Consider the following 25,821-nt stretch of genomic DNA (forward strand, 5'->3'; position numbering starts at 1 on the left):
TCCCTGGTTTGATTTTGCCATCAGAAAAAGTGCGTGGAATGCGTCGGTTCTTTTGTGGATAGATTCTCCAGGAAGTCTACAAAATCCCAGCTTTAAAGGTGAAGCTCTCCTGGAAGTTGTTGCACATGAATCTGGTCAATATGTTGTATCTTACGTTCCAAGAATCTGTATAGTAAAACTTACTCTATTTATTCTTAAAGGAAGTGGGTAAACTGTATTGTGGAAATTTATATTTTCTCTATATTGACTTTATATTTCTGCATAATAATCTTCCAGCTCTCCTTTTTAACTGCATTTTGCATGTAGTAATGTATTTGGGTAGATTTTGCTTTGGAAGATAAGAAGGTTTTCTAATGACACCTGACCAGATGATTTTCTAAGCTATGCAGTAATGAAAGATTGATGAAATACAGAGATCTGCTGATGAAAGTTTAATCTGAGGATGCGTCTGCTAACTCACCTCAGGCAGCAGTGTCTTCCGGGAGACTCTCATAATTCTCTCCATGCATTACACTATTATCTTGACCTCTGGAGTTATTTTTTTTAAATACAGTTCTGTGATAAGCAAAGGCTTGATCATTTTGTTGATTTAAGCGGTGTGATGATTTGGGGTTTGAAAGGTGGTTTCCCGTGCTTTCAATTAATCATTTGATAAAGTGTGTTCAACCTTAATTAAAAGCAGCCTGCCTTTGTGCAACAGTGAACTGAAATAGGTTTCCTCTAAGGGAAGTTGGTGGATAGGCATGTGTGTATGTGTACAAAATCACTTTATTGAGACTCTGAGCTACCATGTTTGATAAGTATATATGCGCCTAAAGGGAAAACAGATGTATTGTATATGTCTGTCCTTTTGGAATTGGAATTTTGGAAGGATGAATTTTAAGAGTGAAAAAAATTATCTTGTGCTGTAAGTACAGTCTTCCTATGCTGCTGTGCTGGAAACAGAGCCCTGACAATTTATCTAATACTGTTTTCAAATAAGAAAATTCCCAGATATTGTTTAAATATTTGATTTTAAGACAGATGAGGTCTTTGCTGCGTGGAGGATTTGTGGAATCTCACGCATATGGGTGAATAACAGTCAGTGCTGTGTTTGATTCTTCAAAGGTAGCCCACGACAGGTTTTTAAAAGCATCTTGGATAATATTAGCCTATTAGAGCCGTAGAAGGGGCTGTTCTCCCCACTTGTGAGCCGCACTGCTGTTCATTAACCATTCTTGGCCGGGGTCGGCTCTGTCTCCCCATCTCAGCCTCTGGTGATGCCCTTTGCTTCTCAGCAGCTTGCTAACAAGCAGGTGAGGAGAGCTAATGGCCCATCCATTTTGTAAAAGAGTTTCTCTCACAGCCTATTTTCCTGGATCCTCCTTTATCTTCCTTATTCTTCCAGGAATCCAAAGCCCAGCTCAACTTTAAAAAGCTCTGTGGGGCCTTAGCTGCCTGAGAGATCCCAGTCCCCTCGAAGCTGAGGGGTTCCTTCAGCAGCACCATCTTCCGGCTTCACTGCTGCTGGTTTTCCTGAATATCTAGGAATGAAATGAGGCCAGGAATGAGAAACGAGCTGCTGAACAGTGAGCGAGGGACTAGATTAAATAGAGTAGAACAGCACGCAGCACCGAAGGAGAGGCTGAATCTACCAGGAAAAGAGCAAGGGAGACAGCAAAGTGCACAGATACCTCCGGTCAAATGGAAATAATCCTGTGAGGCTGGAAGAGCAGAAAATAGGAATAACAGAACAGAAGCTGCCAAAATAGAGCTCAGGAGCTGTTGAGACAAGATTTGAGAGAACCGTTCGGGTGATGACAGTGAGAAGAGAAACGTGTGGAAAGAGGAGGGGGAAATGGGGTGAAATGGTGGCTCAGATTTTCACAATATGAGGGACTGAAAAGGGTATCCTGTCTTACTGGTTAGGCAGCCAAATAAAAATGGCCTTGTTTTGGGGGCGTCTAGCATCTACACTCTCCATTAGCTTCAGTGGGATCTGTGTACGTTCAGTGTCTTTGAAAAAGACTAAATATAGATTTGGAAACCTTTCCCTAGACATTCATATTTGAAAGTTTGGCTTGAATGGCAATGATATAGCTTGTTATACAACAACTGCAAACACTGTTTTAGTGTGGCTGTATCCTTTCAGGGTGGGTATCCTGTTGTAACTTTAATTTCTCCTTCCCTTTTTTTAAAAAATATCCCGGCTTCAGTGGTAGGGGTGGCCGCAGGGCCGCCCCGCTCAGTGTGGGCTCCGTGGCCTCCGGCTTCGCCTGCCCAGGAGGGGGTGGCTGAGACCCGGGCTGAGGCTTCCTCCGAGTGCACTTACCAAGCTGTGCGAGATAATGAATAATAAACTTGCTCTCTGCATTAACTTGGCATGGTCAAGAAGAGCTGAAAATAAAATAAATTAAAACTGAGTCGCTTTATGCACCTGCTCTTCAGAAAAGATAACACCCTTCAAAGACTGTGTAATTATAGCTGAAGTCTTCAAGCCCTGAGACACCATTAATCAATATTGTCTATTCCCCTAAGTCCCTATAACCTTGGAGTAAGGACGAACACACTGTGAGGAATCATGTAAACAGGGCATAGGTGAGGGATTGTACTGGAGGAAAAGGATTTTACTGGCTTTTCTGACCCATATTCTTAGCTGACCTCTTTTTTTAGAGTAATCTTTTCTTTCTTCCTTTCCCTAGCCCAACTGCACTTGAGTATCCATTTTAATGTATTTTAATAGCATTTTCCTCTCTCGTGAATAGACAGCTTAGGTGGTTATCTGTATGCAGCTTCCAAGGCGTGTGTGTGAGCCCTGACCTTACCTTTTGCAAATACAGCATATTCTAGGAAGGGGCAAAAGAACAGTGCAGTAGCGAAGGGGAAAAGCCAGTCGAGCTTGCAAAAGGAATATATTTGCAAACAAAAGTAAATTGGTTGAGAAAACCTGTATGTGTGTTCTTACTTGAATTAATGAAACTGAATTGTCTTGATTTCAGAAGCTGACTTGAAAGACATGGTAGACTGAATGGGAAGTTGAGCCAGTATCCACAGTTTTCTATGTTGTTGTAACTGCAGTAGCCTAAATTGAGTCAGTGCAGCAGCCCGATATCGCTTCTGCTTGATTCCACCACCAAGATTGAGAATGATTATCTGCAACAGCAAGATTTTATATTTTATCGATGAGGCCAGGGAGTAGCTCAAGTGCCTGTGAAGGACAGGCCTAGGGAGAATCCTGGCCATGGAGCTGTATAGATACTTGGTAACCTTTAAAAGGTGCAAATGCAGAAAGAGCAGCTTAGGAGTGTAGTAGAAGTAGAATAGGCCAGTAGCATCACAAAAATATGGAGGAAGGGAGCTGAGGCAAATCTAGAATAGGAAGATTAAGAAGATTTGTGTGGGAGAGGAGAAGGGAACAGAGAAGTCCATAAAGGAGGGAGCGGAGAACTCGGGGAAGTGGCCTGAGCTTGTGAATAAATGAGAGGGCTGGCGGAGGGCTGCCCTGCTGCTTAGGAAACCTGCCTTAGACAAGGGGCAAGTATGGCCTGAATCACCTTAAGAGACGCCTACTTAAGTCTTTTATTGTAGAGTATTTTTAGTATTCTGTAGTTGTTTTCTACAAATAAAGGAGAATATGGCATATAATTTGGGAATTATATCTAGCATTTTTGGGGAGGGGGGAGACAGACTTTTAAAATTGCACTGAGAATTGATTTAATATTCCTCTCAAGACAAATAATACCTCTCAACGTGGGCTACAAATAAGTGATGTGGCAAGGTTATCTGATTAGTTAAAAAGCAAGTAAATAAAGACAGCATTCTGTTATCTTACAAATTTGTGCTATAATATCTATGCACGTTCCCTGTGACTCCAGCTGTTCAGCTTTTCCAATACGTTAGGATACAGCTAGGATTAGCTGTGAATTGAAATGGCTGTGAAACAGGTTTGTTGATAATAGCTGGAACTGCTTGTAAAAACGCGCGCTGCCCAGCAGAGCTGGTGCTTGCCCGTTCGGACTGTGAGTCTGCTCCTTGCTTCTGCTGCGATTTTTGCTCTGTGCTCATCGGGCAGACGCTGCATCCAGACTGGGCTCCTGTGTTTAGCTGCCACCTTCGCTTGGTGGCAAAACAGGGCTGCGAGCGCTGCGAAAGCAGCTGCTCTCCCGCTCCGCAGCCACGAACGGGAAACACCCCGGCTCCCTGGAGGCTTCCCAGCTTTGCTTTTAAGTAACGATTCAGGTGGTTTAAAATTGCCTTATTAACTTTTCCTGGTCATGTGCTTGCTCTCCAGCAGAACAGCAGGGAGTTCAGATGGGAGCTGCACATCTGGCATGGGAGGAGAAGGGGGGCGGCCGCCTCTGCAGCGAAGGGGGTCTCGGCAGCACTGTGACGTGCTGCAAAACCTTCCAATTCAATAACAGTTCTCGTCAAGAATAAAAATCTTATTACTTTTTTTTTTCTTTCTGTTATCAAAGCTTAGTGTGTTCTCAGGTCTCTTACAGAACTTAAGAAAAAACAAATTAGCCCAGTAGTGGCTTTCATTTGGCTGGTCGGTTTTATATGGGAGCTGTTCAGTTATTAATCAGGTGGGCACGTGCAAACCTTCAGAGCACAAAAGAGGCCACAGAGAGCACAGGCCACTGCAGGAAAGAGCAGTGTCTGAAGAAGCATCGTGCTGGGAATCCTTAGGAGCGTCGTGCTGGCTGAGCTGTTCCGCACAGCTCCTCGTTACTCCATTACAGAGCGCTGGTGCGGGCGGCAGCAGCGGTTTCCCTCGTAGGATGGCGTACGTGAAAAGGTCACCCTGTTGTAAGAGCTGCATTTACTGGGCTTGCTGTTTCCTCTTGCAATCAAAAATTTGACTCTCCTAAAAAATGATCACTATACCAGTTTCTGAAAAAGTAATTCAGAGGAGAAAATTCTCTGTGCAGTGGAAAGGGTTTAACTCAATTATCTCTGCATTACACTGCTTAAAGAAATGTGGGACGTTTCACGGCTTGTTAACACAGCAAGTTGTAAAGCAAGAAGGCAGCCAAAAAACAGTCTGTCTCCAGTTTTGCATCCTATCTAGACAGTTAATGATGGTGCTATACTGGTGCTGTAGGAGGTAGGTGGGTGTTTCTCTATATGCCTTCACTATGTAAATGTTTATATCCACTTACATGAACATATCTTAAGTTTGCACGTACTTTTTGTACTCCTAATATCAAGGGAACCCATGAAATGTCGAAGTATTTATGGATTACCATAGGTCTTTTGGAATTTGACACACGCTGCAATAAAATCTACTGATTTTGTGCTGTTTCTGTCTGAACATTGTCACAAATTTGGCTGCACGGCACTGGTATAAGAAGTGGGATGTGCCTCTAATTATAAGAGGATGCTCTTGGTATCAACTTAGCACTTCAATTATTTAAATGCCATCTCTGCCCTGCCTCAGGATTCCTTTCCCTGTTTGCTCCTAGCCGACTGCAATTCAAATATTTATATGCAGTACATTTTTATGTAAAGCATAGCATATACTCTCTTATGCTCTACATGTATTTAGAAAACATTTACACTTCAGACATATAATTCTGAGGATAACGTGCTGGCGTGTTTCCTAATACCGTCTCCATGTGGGAAAAGGGCCTTTGTTTGTCAGTGTTATTCAGCACAATTTGCCCTCCGGTAATGGAGGTTGATTCCCTACTAAAGCCTCTTCCATGCATGTAGATTGATGAGCAGAAACTTAAACAGTAGTTTGAATAAAAGAATTTTTTTTTTTCAACAGAGAATTCAGATGTCTTAAATGCTCTTTTTTTTTTTTTCTTTTACTGACAGCCTTGTCTTTGTACTTAGTTACTGTGTCACGTGAACATCAGTAATTTTGGAAGAACACTGTGCTTAATCACACTGAAAAATCTGCATGTGTTACATCTCTCATGATACTGGCACTGATCTGTTTCACATAAATGCTGTTCCCCTTAATGCCGTAAGAATAAGTTCAATTTGTAATCTGAAGGATGCATTAAGCATAGAACTCAATCATCTCTGTAAAGTATTTTTGTGTTTTATTGCTTGAACTTTGCCTCTCACCACCTTGCTTAGTTTCAAAGCCAGCTAGACCTACACTCTTATGCTCCCCAGTCTGGCCATGCTGCTGCTGTTACTGCATTTTAACATAGATGAAATAAGTTAATATTTCCACTTCAGCCACGCACCTGTGAAACTGGGCTTGCCTTTGCTCTGGGGTGTCTGCTAGGGACTCGTGGCAGTGTTTGGGATGATGCTGGATATGTGAGGAAGGCAGGAACTGTAGGAAATAATTCCTTTTAAAGAGACAGGAGTGGTCTACCTTGGTCCTTACGGCTGCTCCCCTGAGCTTGCACAATCTCCTGGCAGTTTCAGGTTCTGTTTTGGCCACACTGGTACGAGGCCTGGCCCAAGTGTCTGTAGGAATATTCTAAAAATTAACCAAACCCACTAAGAAACAGATACGCTAAGAGAATTTTTTTTTGCACCGTGTGTATTATTAGGAAAATTGCATCTCATCTCTGCTTTTGCTCAACTACCCGCAGAGCTGTAATGAGATGAGTTAAACAAGCCAAACGAGCACTCATAGTGCCCTCTGTTCATTCCTGAAGCACAAACACGGCTTCGGGGTCTCGGTTTAGCAAACAGACAAAGCCCTTCTGGGGTATTGCCAACCCCAGAATTCATGGTACTCATTTCTTTTGAATCTTTAGTTTTTGAAAGAATATTCCACACCTTGCCCTGCACCCATGAATGCTGGGAGCTCATTTTGTAATGTGTATGGAGTGTGTTAAATCCCATGTCTGGATCCAGAATATAAACTTTATGAAACATTTAATCACTCTTCTCTCACCTTCTTTCTCTCTTTTTGAAAATAATGTGAAAATTCAGATAAATGAGGAGATCTGGCAGTGCTGTTGCTGCTGGATGACTTTTGATGGAAGTGAACAGAAAGAATGTTCAAGAATAAGGTCTTAGCTCCCCATTATTTGCAGCTTAGGTTTTCAGCCTTGTACTATATAGCAATGCTCATGCAAATCTGTATCTTCCAAATATCTGCCAACACCTCCAGCAAAATATTAGAATGAATAATTTGAGAGAGTATTCAGATGGAACAGGATGGGGTGTAAAAGACCAAACAAAACTGCTCTTGTGCTCTGCAGACTACATTTTAGCTCATGGGAGTCTTAAAATGTTTGGATTGGGAAAAGGATGGGTGCTTCCGAATAATAAATGGCAGAGCAAGCTTGGGAAGCTCTGGTTTCCTCTCCCGTGCCGCAGAGAGGAGCTGTGGGTGCTGCAGCAGCAGTACCAGGGATACCAGTCTTGCTTCTGCTCCTGTCTTTGGTGCAGGACAGACGGACAGGCAAGTGCCAGCAGCTCAGCTCGTTCTGTGGGGTGTCCTCACGGGGTGCTGTTGCTGAGGCTCCCATCCACCTGCACAGATGCACATGCGGCTTTGCAGCGTGAATATATGTCACTGTAACATCATTTTCTTAATTCAAACCAAAAAAAAAAACACCCTTGCAGCTTCAATCTGCATTCCTTATCCATTAACTCTTTGTCTTTATTTCCCTAAAATTCGCTAGCTGTGCAGCCCTAGTATTCAGTCTTTGCACGTGCCTGGGGCGAGCGCATTGCGAATCCCAGTATTTACCTTTCTCAGTCCATGTGCAGCTGTTGCTGCGCATTGCCAGAGCTGCTCTGAGGTGTTTTGCTCTGAGATAAATCAGCTTCCAGCCATGGAGCACGAATATTTGATCAGTTTGGGGAGAGCATGTTCCCACTCCTGTGTCGAGAATATAAGCTGCTTGCTTTCGCTCGGTTATTCTGTTGTTCACGTGACAGTTGGGCACGTCCAAGTGCGTGCAGATCTGCCCAGATCCTTTCCAGTGTTAAGTATCCGTTCCCTGATGGTCATGGCAGGTGATTATCATGGTGATCTCCAGTGGTGAACCCAGCAGCTTGGGAAGGTAACGCTGCTGAGGACCCAGGAGGGCGTACACATCAGATGTCCCAAAACACCCTTGTCTCCTTGGCCTGGGCAGGGTCACTAGAGGTGCTGAAATGCTAGGTATTTCATTAAAATAAATTTTTTTTAAAGAGTTTTTCCCATGAGATTTTCTATCAAAACAGAATTCTTTTCAGTAGTACTGCCTTTAGTTGCTTCTTCAGTCAGAAGTTGTCTCGTGTCCATATTGGCATCACTAATGGGGACTTTATTTTTCTCTTGTTCCTTGTTGTCAGAAGAAACACTGCTTAAAATCTCAAAGCTTGAAACGAAGTTTTAATTATGCTCATTACTAAAGGTTTTCAAAACCCTGTTGAAAGTTCTGTTCTTGTACAGAAGGGAGGTTTGGGCAGTCTGAGCATATTAAAGCAGCAAGTTTGGCCTCCCTCCTTTGAAGCCGTTTAAGTTGGTGGCTAATGGTATTCACATGAGGGCTGTCATTGGGCCAGCTGGAAAACTACCACATCCTGTTGTATCCTGCTTGTTGAGAGCGAAAGCAGAGAACAGCAATAGAGGGGGTAGTTGTCCTAATTAATTTCGTCTTCATTTCGTCCAGATTAATTTCGTCTTCATTTGCAAGTTTAAACACATTATGGTAAAGGCGTATTGCAACTTGGATATCTTACCAAGATATCCAGTTCTACTTCTTAACCAGTTCTAGATGCTGTTTGATGCTAGATTGAAAATGTAGGTGCTGGTCCATAAAAAATGCCATCCCCATAAATGAGTCCCATGCTTCTACTAAGACTTTCAAGAACTATTTTGTTTACTTCGGTGCAAAAATTAGCATATAGCCTTGAATTCCTGTTAGCGTGTATCCAGCGCACCCAAGAAAGAGGAAGTTGGATCCGTTTCGCCTTAGGCAGCATCAACAGATTTGTTTATTAAATTCCAACCTGTTACTCCTGTGGAAATCAGTGGAAGGCTTTCGGGACTGTGCAGGTTGTCACTGAATCTTAACTCGTCCTGCCAGATCTTGTTGATGATGCAGAGGAAGGGAAGAGCCTCCCGAGGCTCCCGGGTGTATTTAGGCTGTGAACAACATCCTTCTGCCAATGCAACGGCCCTGCCTGGGAAGTAACTGCCAGCAAATCATCCTTAGCTGCTTTGCACCCTCTCCAACCTGCCAGTGAGGTACCCTGAGGAGTGTTCCACATCCTGCTTTCCCTTAAGTGGCATTGAGTTGGTCACAGAGGATGCCTGGTGGGTGGATGACACCTCCTTTTCCTTGGAGAGCGAATGGTAGGAACCCCCGAGCAGCTCCTTAGGCACCTTCAAAGAGTGAGTGCCTTGGATGGAGAAGAACAACCTGCAGGGAGGTGGTCCATGTCCTGGCACCACTGCCCTAGCGCTTGGCTTCTCTCCAGTGCTCCTCCAGTGACGTGACGTGCAACGTGCCAAGCCACCATCCAGCCCCAGGGAGCTCTTCCCATCCATGGGCTCCGGGGTACCTGCCGTGGAGGCTGCACCCCCTTCCCTGCCTGCCAGCGCACTCGGGTGTGCGCCCGCCTGGCTGCGGAGCCGGCCGAGCACACCTGGTGGCGTCTGGGAATAAAACCCGGAGTCGCGGAACACCGTTCTTCCTGTCCCCTTCAGAGCCAAGCAGCCCCTTTAAGTTAAATTTATTGTTACTGTGCGTGTTCATTCTGGAAAATCAAATTATTTGGCATGCTCGTTTTTACAGCTCAAGGATAAATCTCATAGCTAGTATAAGCAGGTATAATTTTGTTGAAGTAAATGCAGTTGTACTTCCATTTGAATTCCTGGATTTGGCAGTAAATCTTTGCTGCCTTTTAAAGAGACTTTTTCTTTTTCCCCCTCTATTGCCTTCAGTTTAGAGGCATGTTGTGAAAGTGTTGCACTGGCTTTGCAAAACTACCCACGAGAAAAGGAGGGGAAGAGCCCCCGCGCTGCCGCTTCCCCCCAAAGACACCGTCTGTCGCAGCAGCTGGGGCTTGCAAGTCTAGAGGCTCGAAACGTGACGCGCTCCGGTTGAAGGAGCGGCGCTCTCGGTGGGTCAGGGCACCGGAGCACGGGGGAGCAGGGGGAAAGGGCCAGCCCCGCCAGAGCGGTGCTGTCCAGGAGGAAGCACCGGCCGCTCCAGCTGGAGCGCGGGCGCAAGCAGCGTGCGAGCTGACAGGGCGCTCGTCGCTTCAGCGTGATGCAAAATAACAAACGAGCTGCTGTCCTCGGGGGGACGCGGCCCCCGCCGCTGGAGCGCGGGCGCGTGGCTGCACTGAGCGCGCTCCGCATCATCTGATGCGTCCGCACGCGCTGGCGGCGAGTGGGGCCGGGCGGAGCGGCGAGTTGCGTGTTCGCCGCCGACGTGCCTGGCATTAAATTCCCCCCTGGCTGCTGCAATAAAAAAGGTAAGAAACTTAAAAAGTGTCAGCCGAAAGCCTCAGCCCCCCTCGGAGGCGACACGCTAGTGCTAGTAGCCTTTGTCTCCAGCTCTATTTTCAAAGCTACGGTCCATTAGTCAAAAGCTTCTTGGTGGCTGCCTGCAAGGCAAATAACAGCTCCTAGTGTGACAAAGGCAAGTCAGATCCCTGTTCTCCAAGAGCTGGCACTTCATGGGCTTGAGGAGAGCTCTGTAGCAGCGTTGTTGGGCTCTGCGCTACGTGGTAAGTGTTGGATGCTTTTCTCCCTCTCCTTTATGCCTCCCAACGTTGCTCGTTGGAGCAGGAAACTAACTAATGGGTCGTGATATTTAATGGGCTTGGTGGTCTGTATTGAGTGCAAAATTACATGCTCCTAAACTGGCTGCAGTTACCAGCTGCATATTGACTCGCCTGATTCTGTAGAGCGTGATCATAATTGTTTCTACTGGTAATGCAATGCTAATGAGGAAAATGGTGCTATCATTAGGAATTGCAGAAAATTCATTTACTAAAAATAAGAAAGCTCTCTGCATGTGTGTGTGTGTTTTTTTTTTTTTCTTTCCCAAATGTATAGTGTCTGTACAATTATTTCTGCCTAATTCCTACCTAGCCTTTAGCTTAGCTGGCTAGTCTGGGCTTTCTTCTTTCAGCACATACTCAGCAATGGAGATTTTTCATTTGAAATCTTTATCCAGCTCCAAAAGAGGTAAACATTTGTTAAAGACAGAAGCAGTGTTACACTATGTGTGGGGATAACTGCGTGTAAAAATGTATGAAGTGAGATCGTTAATGGCTCTTCTGACAGAAGAGGAAACTTCATGATTTAAATGTAATATATTGCCTGGAGGTCTCTGTGCTTGCTTAATCCTATCTGTATTCATAAAGAATTTGCAGCAGAAGAAATTTCATTGATTTGTTAATTGATATATAGCTTTGAATCCTCATTATGGTGGGTACAGAAGGGAGGGAAGAGACACCAGCAATTAATCTTTTTCTTTAAACTCAGCAGCTTCACTCTTAAATTAGGCTTCCCGCATGTTATGGAACTTCATTGCTCTCCCTATTCTGAGAAGCAGTTTTTGCGTTTCAGAAGGATACTAGACCTTACTGAAACTTGATTTGCATCAATAAAATGCATATCCTTAATACTGTGGCTTTAATTATCTTTTTTGTAGCTGTCGCCTTGCAGTTAATGTAATTATAGCAACTTTTGAGTAAGGAAAAGGATATTACTTAGCACTGGAGCATTTCTCAGAAAAAATGCTTTATTAGTTTTGGTAAAGAGTTAACTGAGAGAAGATTTTATTATGTAATGCCAATTGCATTTAAAAAAAATGTGTGCCACCTGGTTTCTGCTTTTACAGGGGTGAATGTATATAAATAAATAAAATAACCCTACCCATTGAAGATCTTTTAAACACCAATCAGTTGAAATATGGTTAAGGATCAAGCACACTATGTGAAAGAGTATTTCGATACTCAGGATGTTTCTGTGCAGGATGGAGCTCCATGGGCTTTCTTGGATGGCTGCAGTCCATTCGGCAGTCGTGTTAAGCCAGGCTTTGGGGTTCATTGTATGGCGTTTTCTCCATCTCATGGCATAAGGTAAAGCTCCCCATTGCTGTGCTCACCTCTACCAGAGTGCTCATATTGATCCAGCTGCTCTGCACTGGCTTCGCTTGTGTTAGAGTGGAGAGTTTGCACCACTGTGGTTTAAGATAGGTTGAGATGTCATTATCTGGTGGATGAAGTTAATCCAGCTCAAAATCTTCATGTCTGAATTACTAAATCTTCTGCAGGTTATTAAAGATCGTGCAGGGTAGGGGGTGCCCCGGTGAGCACGCGTTGCAGGGAGCCATAAGGGCATCCTCTTCCTCAGGTCTTCCATTCAATCCCTGTAATACAGTCAATACAGAGAAGGGAGGCCCTAAGGAAGTTTAAAAGAAACATTATTGTGTTGCACTCGTTTATGGAGAGGATGCAAGAAATGCCAAGAACCAACTAGTAAGATACCAACTTGTCAGATACCAGTGCGATGTCTAGCACCCAAGTTACTGCTGTAACGTAGTGATGCGGAGCCTCTGTTCTTAAGAATAGAATTCAATCCTTAAAAAAATGTGGATTCATATAATGTAGCAGACTGCCTATTTTTTTTTCTTTTATAAATAGAACCCAATAGGTTATAACAGACTTTGTAATATATGATCAGCATCAGAAGGCACAATCAAGCCATCAATTTTTTAAGCAGAAATCTTCTGTGCTACCAATAGAGAATTGCTTAAAAATTGATGGCACAATCTGGCCCACAGTGAACAAAGATCCCTCTGAGCGAGAGTGAGTTGCGCTTCTGCTCGGCTCAGGACTGGTGGCCCAGAAACACAAGGCCACAGTCCGTTGAAATAATAGTCTGGTACCACTCAGAAGGAAAAGGTTTAAGAGAGAACTATACTACCCAAAAAAAAAAAAAAAATGAACCTTGAAAAAAAAAGAACCTGTAAACCATAGCCATTTTCTTTGCAGTGAAAGCAAATAAATTTTGCATGCATAAATACATATATAAATGAAGGACCTAGCCATCCTCTGAGCAACAGAGAGACTCCCAAGTGCTCAGCAATGAAGGTTGTTTCCTTTATTTGTGTTCTGTTGTTACAGTGTAAACGCATTCTGCATAAACATTTTGTTGCATTAAGTGCTACTACACTTAGTAATTGCAGATTAGAAAACCAAAGCAGGGCCTCTTCTGTACCTCAGAGGCTAGATTTGGACACGTACCTATAACTGTAATAAAAAGGCTTGTGCCATGCATCATTATTTTTAATCAAGTAAAATGCATTTGAAAGTACAATCTCCAGTAATTGAAAGCGAAGAGATTTCAGCTGGTGGTTCTCTCTCCAAAGGCGAGGTGGCTGAAGTTGCCTGTGTTATGCAAAAAATGTTTAAAAGACAGTGGGGGTTGGAAGGCACCCCTCTGTACTTGCCGAGGGCCAGGTGACAGGTGGCAAGCTAATTTTTTTGATCTGCCTCCAAAAGAACTTTGGGGAAGTTCCAGCGAGCCAAACTCCAGGGGAAGCCACAGAGATGAAGAGTTGCGAAGTAAACAACTGTGGATTTAAGGTCATGCTGCGAAGTGAAGGGGAGCAGACTCCTCGTGTTCTCCTGAGCAGGGAGTGCCTCACCACAGCATCAGCAGAGAGTAACTCAGCTCCTTTCCTTCCCAGATAGCTTATGTGAGGTGCCAACAAATCCAAAACCTATGCTGTACAGCACTATAACCTTGCATTGCCCCTGCTTTGTGGAAGTAGAGGACACAAGAGTGGCAGTTGGGCACTTTGAGGCGAAGTTTCCATCACGGGGGCAGGGTGAGGCGCCGGCCTGTGGAGCGGCTGGGCTCGCGGCCGCGCGGTGTCGCCTCAGCTTTGCCCCCGCGCGCTGCTCGGTGCCCGTGGGCAGTGTCCGTGTTCACAGCGCAGCCTCTCCGCGAGCTCAGACGGGCTTGATGCCCTTCTGAGTCACGCCAGGACCATCCCAGATGATTTCCATACATTTCTTCAGATTTCCAAGGGCAGAGATTGCACAGCCTCTTTGGATACCTGTGTCCAAGATTGCCTGCTTTCATGGCAAGTAAATTTGATTTCGCTGTGTTTTAAGGCCCTTCCATGAGGTAATGGAAGACGTCTGCAGGCTGGAAGGTTGCACTCTTTTCCTTCGAGGACTTAACTTTTTGCCCTCAGGAGTGAATCACAAATTTCTGCGTAACAGCTCTGACACAGTTTTCTAGGTATCCTCCCCCCATGGTACTGGCAGGCTCCAGCCTGACCCGTTTTAATTCAGTTAACTTGGAAAAACAAATATAGCACAGCACACTGAAGACCTTACATGGCTGCTCTCGCAGTGTTTCTGGTTCTTAGAGGCATCAGAAAAACCTGCCATTGAACTGCAACTTTGCATGTTAGATATTTAGCCTTGAGGTGATTTTGTTGTTGTTGTTGTTAAGTTTAAAGGTAAACTATTCGACCATATTTGAGCTATCGGGATATGAAGAGAATACAGGCAAATAGTCCTTTGCATGGAACTAATTCCCAGTCTACAAGACGCTTTTTGAGGAGATACTGGATGAATTTGAACGCTATAGTTAACTGGTGGGAGGCAGCATCATCTGCATGTGCCCCAGGGACGTCGGAGTTGTGTGGCAGGAGCCCTGCTCATTCCTTGCTTTCTGGGGAAGTCCAGCAGTCTGGAGGCTCTTACCTTTTTTCTCACACTGCTGAATTTCCTTCTGCATCTTTTTCGCGCATGTGAATCTGCTTCACTCGAGCTTTGCTTTTGTTGATTAATTTAATTTGAGAGTAATTAAGGAGGCTAGCTGTTTTTGTTTTTCCCAAACAGTCCAGTTACCAAAAGGGCAAACCATCTAAAATTAATTTGTTTCTCTGGGCAAATCAAAAAAGAAGAAGGCTTAAATATACAGATGTACCCAATATTTTACTTTCAGTGATAAGCTTTGACTGAAGGGATATGTGTGTTTGCTACATTTCTAAGTCATTAATAGGAAATTGTAGTGGAACTTGATGCTTTATAGTTTGAGATTTTTCAGGTGGCAAAAATATGTGTAAAAGGCCTCTTTGGCCTTTGACAATAGCATTGTCAAATGCTAGCTCAACTGGAAGAGTCATTGCAGAAGCTGGAAGACTTTTGTTAGGACTAAAGTTTTAAATTGTAGGCTATGGCATTTTCTTGTCTTCTAAAAACATGGTTTAAAAATCTGTTTCAACAGTTCTTTTAAATCTTATATATATGCCACAGTTAATTTTGAAAAAGGCTCATGGGTTTAGGGAAGCAAGTGGCAAAGCTGGTATCCAGGAATTGAATCTCTAGCTGTGTAATTATGCATCCATGTGTGACTCGGGCACCCATGCTGGATGGGTGCATTAGCTTACCATATGTGCGGTTAGTTAAACCCTGTCTTAGAAAGCCTACGTTCATTCCAGATCTACTCCCTAAGCCATTTCTAAGCAACAGATCAATTGCTGTAAGATCTGTAAGCTTCCTGAAGCGAGGTATCTAACGGGAATGGATCACTTCAGCGCACTCCATAATCCTGCCCTTGCTGTTGGGAATGGGGTGATTTTCCCACTCTCCAAGTTGGCTACAAATGGGGATGACGTGGAGTCCAACGTTGGTTGGCCATGCACGAGTCTTGCTCCCGTTCTCCCTGGGGAGGAGGGCTTTGGAAAAGAGCTGTGCCTGGGGCATAGGGAGGAGAAGGGCTTGGAGAACAGGAGCTGTTGCAAGGACTCATTGGGTGACTGGATCATCGTATGTACTTGGCAGCTGATAGGCTCCTCAGCCTGAGCTGCGAAGCAGAAATAGTCATAGAAAGCAACTCTAATTTTAATAATGACTTTTAACCTGCTGAGGTAATATGCTTCATACAGAGGTGTGAGTTCGTCTGGGTTTTGGGGAGGGTTGGGAAGAAATGGGCAGCAGCATACTTGGTTTCCGAGTGTGGTTAATGTATGGGAATGTGCAGTAATGTCAGGAATGCTCCAGAAATGTGCTGTGTGTCCCTGAATTTCCTATTTTGGTCTAGAAAACAGCTGGTGGTCACGGGGAGCCCTGGCGAGGCCATGGAGTGGTGTGAGCAGAGCGGTCCTGCAGGAAGGACACTGCACTGTCCGTCTGTCTCTCTCTTTATATACCTGTATCCATCTATATATGTCCATATGTACATATAAAAATTTTGCAGGTGCTACTGAGTCTATGATTTCTTAGAAACTCACGAGAGTCTAAGTGTTCTAGGAGGGAGCATGAGCTTTCGGGAGAGACATTCAAAAAACCTGAGGTGGACCTTTAGACTCTTTCAGTATAAACTCTGGAGGGTTTTCACAGCCTGAAAAGTCATTTTGTTTGTTTTGTCGTTGCCTGCTTTTGCCAGTTTTCTTTGGGGAGGAGACAGGTCTGTGCAGTGTGTAAGCCCATTTATGCCTCCAGCGCACCCCTTGCTGTACTTGTGTGGGGTATTTTAAGCATGATGACCTCCCCGTGTTGATATGTCTGTGCTGCCTTTCTAAATTCAGCCATTGGCTTCAGTGCACGTTTCCAGAAATACAAACTTAGGACTGAACCAAAACAAGCACTCCGCAGAAGTAGCTGCGGTGCGCTTAGGTGCCGTGGCTGTGACCCTCCGGTAAACGTTAAGCACAGAGCGCTACTTTCAGCTGCCTCGCCGTATGTTGGAGCTCTGTCTGTGTGATTGCTTTCTAACCTGCTCTTTCTGTTTCTTCATGCTTTCCTGGATTCAGAGAGAGGTAAATGATTTTCCTTTTTTCCTCCTTATTCTCTGTGTTTATCTTTCTGGCTTGCACCAACCAGCGCTCTTATGAGTTTGCTTGTGTCGGGGAGCATTGTCATACCAAAGCTGAACCTCAAGGAGGTAAATGCGAATCTGTCCTGTTTGCAGCTTGCTATTAATACTGCTATCAATAGTGTGCTCAGGTTGACTCCATTTATTTTTATGTCCCAAGTCCTGAATCTCCTAAAACAGTTTCAAGTCATATAATACAGTGGTTCTTTATATTTGTTTCTGGTGGTTAAGAGTTTAAAATTTAGATATTGGTGTTCTCTATAATTCTAAATGCAGGAAATTTATATTAAAATGCCATATTTTATTTTAAAAATAAATAGCATTGGGCTAGCAGCAGGAGATCTAAGACTTAAATATAGTGAGGACTGGAAATTTTGAAACGGATGTGCTATTTTTGATCCTTGCTCCGGATGTGGTGGGGCTGGCAATGGCCTCCAGCGTTGAGGTCGCCACTGGTGTGTTCCTCTGTTCTCCCAGACAACGGGGCCATTGGGGATTCTCCCCGAAGCCTCCTGCGTGCTGGGACCCGCACAGTCGCCTGTTGTAGTCACATGTGTGGCGGCTTTGTGTCCAGAGCCGCTTCCTGACAGAATTGTGCTCCCCAAATGAGGTCCCGCTTGTGTTTGCTCTTCTAATTGTGAGGACTCGATAACAGGGGCTGGGTGGGAGGAGTGATGTTTAGAGATGCAGCTGCTCGGGTTTGCTTGGGGGAATGTAATGAGAATAGTTTACAGGCTCAGCTGGGTTTTAATCAATTCTTCAGGCAGCATTGGCCCAGGGAAATGTTTGAACTTTTGTGATTATGGCTGTGCAATCTAATGTAGATTTTGTGCTTGCAAGAAGTGACGATCCTCCCCGACTAGCACAGGCAAAAGTGTGCGGCAAGCGCGGCACCGAGTTGCGCCTCTGCGTGATCAACATTGTTCTCGATCGGAATGACAAAGAACAAAGGAGACCTGTGAGCATCGTTGTAAAACAGACCTCAGAGATGACACGAGCTGGTGGTGTTCCCCCCTGCCGTCTTCACTTAAATCTGTAGTAGTGCTTCGAGCATCTCAGTTGGGTGCATTTCTTTGTCAAATCTTGAAATTCTGTCCCATGGGAACAAAACAGGCGGCAGGGCGAGGGATCAGCGGCACGGCTGGGGAACGCAGCACAGAGCTGGGGCAGCCATGAGACATCAGAGAGTAACCGGGGGGCTGCGTGCGCTGGGGCTGCTGACTGGCGCCTCTGCGTATCGCACCGAGTAGCCCCAGCTCCTCCTCGAGAGTCAGCGAGTGACCTTCTCCAGAAACAAAGCGAGCCCGGCCGTGCAGGAGGGGATAATTTGCGCTGCAAACGTCGTGCCTGAATTAGGAGAAGAAGCTGCACCACACCGGTGCCAGACCTCTCACTGGCAAAGTCCATAAATGCAGAACCAGTGGTTTGCTGTGAGCAAGCCCAGTTTTAAATGGTGTGAGAACTGCAGTGAGAAAATGCTCCCAAAGCCTCTGCTTGGGAAGGGCTTCGTAGTAATTTGGGTCAAAAAATAGCGACCAGGGTACTGTACTGGTGGACACATCTCCCATGCTGGGCTCTGGCTGGGAGGCGACCGGATGGGTACAGGAGCTCTGCATGGAGCTATTGGAGTGCAGAAAAATTGCAAGTTTCTTGAGCATCTTTGAGATTTCCAACAGGGTCAACACAGCTACCAGAAGCTTCCCCCAGTTCTTCCAGCTCCAACAGATTTTCTTTGGAGTGAGTGGAGGGGATGCAGTGGCTTTGCTTGGTGTCTCTCTATATCTATGCAAGTGGAAAGTCCTCCCGATTTTCTTGCTGCTTTCACAAATTGCTGGTCAACCCTTTGCTCTGCAGCCAAGTAACACCTGGACGTTGTAGACTGTGCAAACCATGCACGGGCATTTGTGGCAATCAGCAGTCATTTTCTGTAGGTTATTCTGGATTAATTCGAATCACTCTTTGACCAAGCCCAGAGGATGTCATTTTCTGCTTCAAGGATTCTTGTTGTAATTTGTAATACATAAATCTATGAAGCAATTTACATTTTCCTGCCTGTGTTTCATTTTAATATAGTTGTTTTATATTGATGCAATTTAATTTTGATTGATAAGAGTAAAAATTTCAAGCTTCAAGGCTAAGGGTTTTGTTTGTCATTTTTTTTTCTTTTCAAGAAAAATGCAGTTAATGCAGTTTTACGCTCAAAAAAGTCACCATTTACAGTGAGAAGGTAATGGCAGCCGTGCTGCTCGTTAGGATGTACTTAATTGGGGTGTCTCCCAGGACTCTGCCTAATAGTGGTAAATGGCCGTGACTGCTGCTCCAACAGGACAGCATTAGCATAAATTGCATTTAATGTGATTACATTCACCCAGGGCTGAGCAGCTAAGTGGTGCTTAGCCAGGTGTTAAATAGGTACCGCTATCTAAGTTCTAGTCAATTATTATAGACATTTGCCAATTAAAAGAGGGTAAAAGAGCAAATAAAAATGAAATTCCTTTCTACTTAGCACCTTATTTTGTCTTTGCACTTATTTAAATCATTTCTTAAACTGTCTCTCTACAGTCTTCTATCAAAATTAAGCAGTCTCTACTGCATTTCTAACTGTTCGGCAGAGCCAGTCTTACTTTCTTGTACAGAGGAATGAATTGGTTACTGATTTTTTCTGATGTTCTGATATTCCCCTCCAAAAAAAGCTAATTAACATCTGGTTCCTATATCCTGAAAAATACTGGTGAATGGAGTACATGTAAAAATGATTAAAAATATATGATACACTCTGGAGCAGCAGAGTTGCCCTCCTAGTTGCATATCCCACCAGTTTGCTCATAGGGAATTTCACATGTGCTTGGATCAGCAGGACCTCGGCCTGATCCAGGTTGTGATCCGCTAAACCTGCCTTGGATTTCCTGCTTTTCCTTGTTTTCCCAGCAAGGTGGACAGACAGGATTAGTAAGTAAAGGCATTTGCCCTTTTCTAAAAATTCTTATTGCAGACACGTCACTCTGCTCCTCTCTCTTCTCCAGGCAGCTAGTTGCACATAAATCTCACTTAAATGTTAATCAGCTTCAAGCGAGCTGCAGTAAATGGAGATTTGCAGGTGAAGTGACCCAGAAGGGATCCCAAGTGAAAACAGTTTCAGAGAGGAGTCTTGAGGCCTGTGTTGGGAGTTTGAAGACTTCGGGCAAAGAAGCAGCGTTGCTGTCTGGTCACGTGTACGCACCTGTAGAGCTTCGAGTTTTATTTTGTTATTGGTCATGCTGAAAGCGGGTGCCCTGGGATGCCCAAAGCCGTTTCGTCCCTCGGGAGCGACACGTCGTGCTGCCAATAGGAATCACAGAGATTGCTGATACCATTGGTGCCCTCCTGAAGCGAGGAGGAGGCTTGGTGGCTAATTTTGATGGATGGTTTGGAAACAGATGGTGCTGGCAGGGTGTGCACTAAGCTGCACTCCTGCAGGTTTGGAAAAACTCAGATTTCCTTCTCTGTCTCACGAGATTTACAAACGCAGGCCCTGATCCTGGAAAGGTTTGTGCGGATCCTCAGCCTGCCTGTGTTAGCCCCATTAACGCTGCACAAGCTGTTGAGGCGCTTGGCCTTGGGCACTGGCACCTGGGTCTGAAAACGCCCAGGAGGGCCTCGCAGGGGCCGGCGCCGCTCATGCCGAACCAGCTCCTGCTCCATTCGCCCCCCGGCACAACCGCGCGCTCGGCTGCCCCGTTCGGGAGCGCCCCCGGCTCCACACGAAGTGCCGAGCACCGCCCCTTGGAGCTGGGGGGGATTACAGGCCCCCCGGCACATTCGGGCCCTGTCTCCTGCACCGCGGCCTCCTCTGGCAGAGGCAGGTGCCTCCTCAGCACCCACTTGGGCAGCCAGCCCACGCTTTCCAGCCCTAAGAAGTAGCATTCCTAGCACTTCCTGAATGGAATTTCATAAAACAAAGGAAAGAGGCTTCCCGTAGCTGTAGGAATCTGCAGTGGAGACTCTCAACTCTGGCCTAAGTCAAAAGCCTTGCAATTTGACTAAAAGTAACATTCTTAGGGGCTGTATTGGCTTTTGGGAAGCACGGAGCAGGTCCATCTCCTGTGGGGACCTCTCGCAGGGCCAGCAGAGTTGCAGGCGCTCCTGTGGCAGGACTAGAGTGGCCCATAAATCTCCTTGCACCTGGAGTATCACACGGGGCGTCCAGTATCCATAGCGCTCATGGGATTGCTCTCAGCACTGGTCTGAATTGAGGGAGATTACGTGGCCTGGGCTCCGCAGGGCAACTTCTTGTTCCTGTGGCTGGAATTAGGCTTGGCAGGAGCAGAGGAGTGAGTTGCTCACCAGAAAGCACATGTGTGCTTTGATGGTGCCCGCCTTTCAAAATAGGAGCACATCCACTCCTGGGGGCAACTGGGCTCCCCCTTGTCCCTCTGTCTGTCTTTAAAATGCTGTTGAAAATACTCTCATCTAAGGTGTTTCCCAGGGAGTGGGCATAATTATGAGCTTCCTTGCTTTATGACCAAAATCTTGTCTTGGATCTTTACAGAAATCAGTCCTTGGTTTAATGCAATTTTACTTGTTTAGTTCAATTGCAAAGCACAGGAGCTACCTGTGATGGTCATGGCGCGCGCCAGGGCACTACCAGAGCTACCAAGTGAGGGGAGGACCAGGATTTGTTGTGCTGCTGCAAACTTGGGTTTTGCTCGCAAGATCATCTGCTCTCCAAGGCCAGGGATGACGTGCGTTGGTGGTAGCTCAGCAGGCAGAGCATAAGATGCTCTTCCTGGGGTCATCTTGTGGAGGGAACTCATGAGTCGCTTGTTTGCACGTCCTCAGAGGGAAATTATCAGCTTGACGTAAATGCTTGTGAAGCAGATGGCTTTCAGTGTTATTTTAAGTCAATGTGGGCACAGATTTCAGCTATTGCATCTGCACGCTGAAGGAGTAGACTTTGATCCAGGAATTAGGTGTGTGCAGCAGCCACTTTGCTACCCTGCAATGATGGTCACTTGTCAGCAAGTTGTTCTTGCATGTAAAAGGGAAGAAATATCTTAATCAAAAGTGCTAGGAAGGGGTGATGTTTGGACTCAACAATGTTAAGTTTGGAACTTAAGTCATTTAAAAGACGGTAAAACCAAAAACATAGGAAAAAAATCACAGATCCTTAGGTAGTCTGGAAACTTACTGCTCTTGGACCAACCAGTTGTTGTCAGAGCTCATAAAACTGTATGGATGGTTTTTTTGAATCTGACCATTTCCAAATACTTTTGTCTACAGCTCTTCCGGGAACATCACTTATGTTAACCAGCTGATCCCACAATCTCAAGTTCTGTGTTTTTTTTTTTTTTTTTTTTTTTTTTTTTTTTTGTGGCACTTGCATTCCCTTTTGTCCCGTAGTTGCTGGTTTTCTGGGTGCTCAGCTGCAGGTCAGCGCCAGGGTTCCCTGGAGGACCTGGGTATCCATCTGCCACAGCTGCAGGGATTCCCTGGGCAATATCCAGAGGAATTCCTCACCTCACTGAGCACCTGCAGCCAAGGCAGAGATTGGCAGTCCAGATACATTAAACCTTGCTAGGGATATTTATGGGCTTCAGTGTAGACTGAAGTATTTCTATATAGGAAACCTGGGGTTTAGGAAGGGAGGGAAGATCAGTTTTTTGGACACATGGACTTTCCCTGGAAATCCCATGGAAATCTGGAGGTAGCAGCAGGGTCACAGAGTAGGATTGGGCTGCGGCTGCTCAGGGGCACATAAATAAACAGCTAGAGATCCAAATAGTATCCAAAAGGAATTGGGGTGCCCCAAACCCTTAACCCGCTTTAACTTTTTTCAGAAGAGCTCTGACTAACCAGAAGCCCAAGGACAGGTAAACTTTGTCTTGCATTTCCATCCCTCAGAAGCCGTACTGTGCTGTGGTGACTGGCCAATAAGATGCAAAAATCTCTTTTGTAGGACATCTTTATTTAACTCTTGAGAAAAATAAGGTCAGAAATTTAGGCCAATTAGTGTGAGCATTAGCTCAGCAGGTTCACAACTCCCTTATATAACCAGATCCCTAATTACTATCTGCATGTTTTAAGCACTTTATACAGTACTTTGAAATGCAGTTTTTCTCTAGCAAAATTGTATGCTGCTTGCTGGGTGTTCGAGCGTTTATGAATGGCATGTGTTCCTTTCTGGATTAATCTGTGGTTCTGTGCCCACTTGGTCTTCAGTGAAATATTTCAGTAAATCTTCCCATGTATTTACAGTTGCATTTGAAATTCTGGGTTATAAATTCAATAAGTTGCCAGTATGAGGAAATTATAATGAGCTCTTTAATTACATAGATTAAGCATCAAAGATTAGTTATGTGCTTCATGGGCATGCAGTTTATTAAACTTGTAGATCTGCTTTGGCTAAGGCATATGTTTTACCCTCTGACAGCTGCAATACACACTTGTTAAATTAAAGGAGGACTTGCTGATTTGTAAATACTGCTGTGTCTAACGTGTTAATTCATTTTGTTTGCACAGGGACTTTGCTTATGTGGCAAGGGACAAAGACACAAGAATTCTGAAATGTCATGTGTTTCGATGTGACACGCCAGCAAAAGCCATCGCCACCAGTCTGCACGAGATCTGCTCCAAGGCAAGTGGATTCAAACAAGTCAGTTGTTCATTAATCTTCTGAGAGGTCCCCGAGCAAAAAGCACATAATCAGCAACCTTATGCACTATTATTTTTGTTTATATCCCTGGCAATGATAAATAGGTCGGAGAGTTTGTGAAGGAAGGGAAACAACTGGCATCAAAACTAATGGTGGGCTGAGTATTTAAATTAGGAGTTGGTAGAAGATGGTCGTGCATGGTACTGATTTGACAAGGGGGCATGCAGACTTGAGTGCTTTTGTGGTCATAAAGAAGCAGGGTGTTCAAATTGGCAAAACACTCAGTTTTGATAAATGGTAATATTAAAGGCTGCAGATAAAACGGATCGTGTTTGAACGTGTTCTTCAATGCGGAGATTCCCTGGTTGTTAATTTTGCCTCTTTATTGCACGCTCAGTTCACGAGTGTCCTCTCTGCAGTTGTTTACGGCAGCGAGGAGGCAGCACACACTTCGCAGTGCTTTATAGAGAGGCACTTAAGCAAAACTACTTGAAATTACTTCTTAATTTCTTTATTGAGACATGGTGGCTTTGCGGCTACCTTCTCCTCGTTCACTCGACCCCTCTGCTGACTCTGGGCTCCTTCCTGAGCCAGCGCAGAGCGACTGCCGCGCTCGGGTGGCAACGCTGCCGTGCGCCCCTGGGACAGCAAATACCTCAAAAGCAGCCAAGCTCCAAGCACAGAGGAGAAAAGTGCCCGCAGCATCTTCAGTTCACGTGTCCTAGCACCGGGCTCTCTGCAGGGGTTAGTTACCATGAGCAGTCGCCAGCACATGGACGCAGATGGCAGCGTTCCCTGCACGAGTGTTGGGAGACGCTCCCGTGTGTGCTGGAGAAGGGCCTCTTCCCAAGGATACATCCACAGGGAATAACCAACCAAAGTGATTATTTTGAAGTATTTTCTTTTCCTCTTTTGATAATGTTTTGATAGTGTTCCTCACTTTGAGGAAGAACAGGGTGCATTTTGCATGAGATTTTTAATTTCAGAAGAAACACACAAATTGCGGGAAAATTAAATGCCGCAGCAAATCGATCAGAGAGGGACGTGAGGAAGGAACACTCCTCTCTGTATGTTAAATATTTATATTTTTCTCTACATTAATCCTCAGTGAAATTTTGCTGTTGAGAAAAATAGCTAAAACAGCTAAAGGTTTTTTACTCCTTCAGCAAACTTTTATCTGGCCTTGGAAACCTCTCAAGTTCCTTATGTAGATAAGGAATGCTGAAAAAAATGGAGAAAAGAAATGTTGTTACCACAAAGAATAACCTGTTTAGTCATGTACTTTTTGACTTATTTCAAGTTTCAGAAATCAGGGTTGTAATAAGAATAAATTTATACTTGTAGTTGTTACTGTACTCCGTTTTGGAAAAAAAAAATGCTATATTGTCACCATCTTCTCCAGATTATGGCTGAACGGAAGAACGCTAAAGCGATGGCTTGCAGCTCCTTACAAGACAGAGCAAACATTACCCTTGATGTTCCCCTGCAAGGTACTGGGTTTCACAGTTAATATCTGAGGAATGGTCTGATTTTAGATATATTCCCTTCTCAGTGTTTTTTTTTTTTTAACTGAAATGGATAATATTGGGTAGGAGAAGCAGGAGTGAAGTCCCATCCTTTAGTTACTATATCTGACAGTATCTGTTATTGTGCTGAATTGAATATTTTTATTGCTTGACTTCGCAGTAATGCAGTTCTGCTCAGTCAGGTCAACCTGCGTAGTTTCCTCTTTTAGTTCAAAATACAAATATTTGCAAACGCCACCTAACTCAGCTGGGCCAGCTTGCACATACTGTCCTGATAACATCAAAATACCCTATGGCTTGAGACTGCACTTATTGGCCAAACCTGCCTCAAAAGCAGAACATGCTCCACTTAATTAGTTGGATTCAAAGGAGCTACAGGATTATGGATTTTAACATCAATTTTAGCACCTTTCAAAACGAGTGGCGTAAGTGTGGCAGTTTCTGTGTCTTGCACGCTCTAGTGCATGGTAAAATAAAGTTGCCTTTAGTAGTTATAGCTCTATGGTTGATATTTTTGAAGTTCCCTAGGAGGACAAACACACTCGTGTTGCTTTACAGGAAGATGTGCACTTGTGGCTTGTGCTGTGTCTTCTTCCTGCATCACCTGTGCAATTTCCTGCTCAGACAACAGTATTGATTTCTTGTAGCCTGTGTATAACATATTTATTGGGATGGCATTAAAAACAGATTCTTAATTTTACATAGTTATGCAATGAGCTTAAGTCTCTGTGTCTTACAGGCATATTAAGAAATAGAGAAAATGCATATGAATATTTTAGCAATAAAATTGACCTCGTTTTTAGTTTAAATGAAGAACCAGAGGATGTAGCATTCTCTCTAATCCCCTTGGCAATCACTTGGCATTACCCTGGTATGAGACAAGGGAGCATACACTTGGTTTAATCAATAGAGTT

The 25,821-nt window shown here is 44.6% G+C and overlaps 1 protein-coding gene across 4 annotated transcripts in view; it reads left to right on the forward strand.

The window, feature by feature from the left end:
• The window catches only part of APBB2 (amyloid beta precursor protein binding family B member 2), a 76,859-nt gene that overhangs the window by 48,883 nt on the left and 2,155 nt on the right, over positions 1-25,821 (forward strand). For all 4 annotated transcript variants that reach the window (XM_088524768.1, XM_088524769.1, XM_088524770.1 and 1 more), the window contains 2 exons: positions 23,249-23,363; positions 24,784-24,871. In XM_088524768.1, the coding sequence (XP_088380894.1) occupies positions 23,249-23,363; positions 24,784-24,871 (203 nt within the window). The remainder of the gene's footprint in view (positions 1-23,248; positions 23,364-24,783; positions 24,872-25,821) is intronic.

Source organism: Tinamus guttatus, unplaced genomic scaffold (assembly GCF_059628265.1).
Source record: "Tinamus guttatus ecotype Peru unplaced genomic scaffold, ASM5962826v1 Tinamus_guttatus_pri_ptg000213l, whole genome shotgun sequence".
Classification (NCBI taxonomy): Eukaryota; Metazoa; Chordata; class Aves; order Tinamiformes; family Tinamidae; genus Tinamus; species Tinamus guttatus.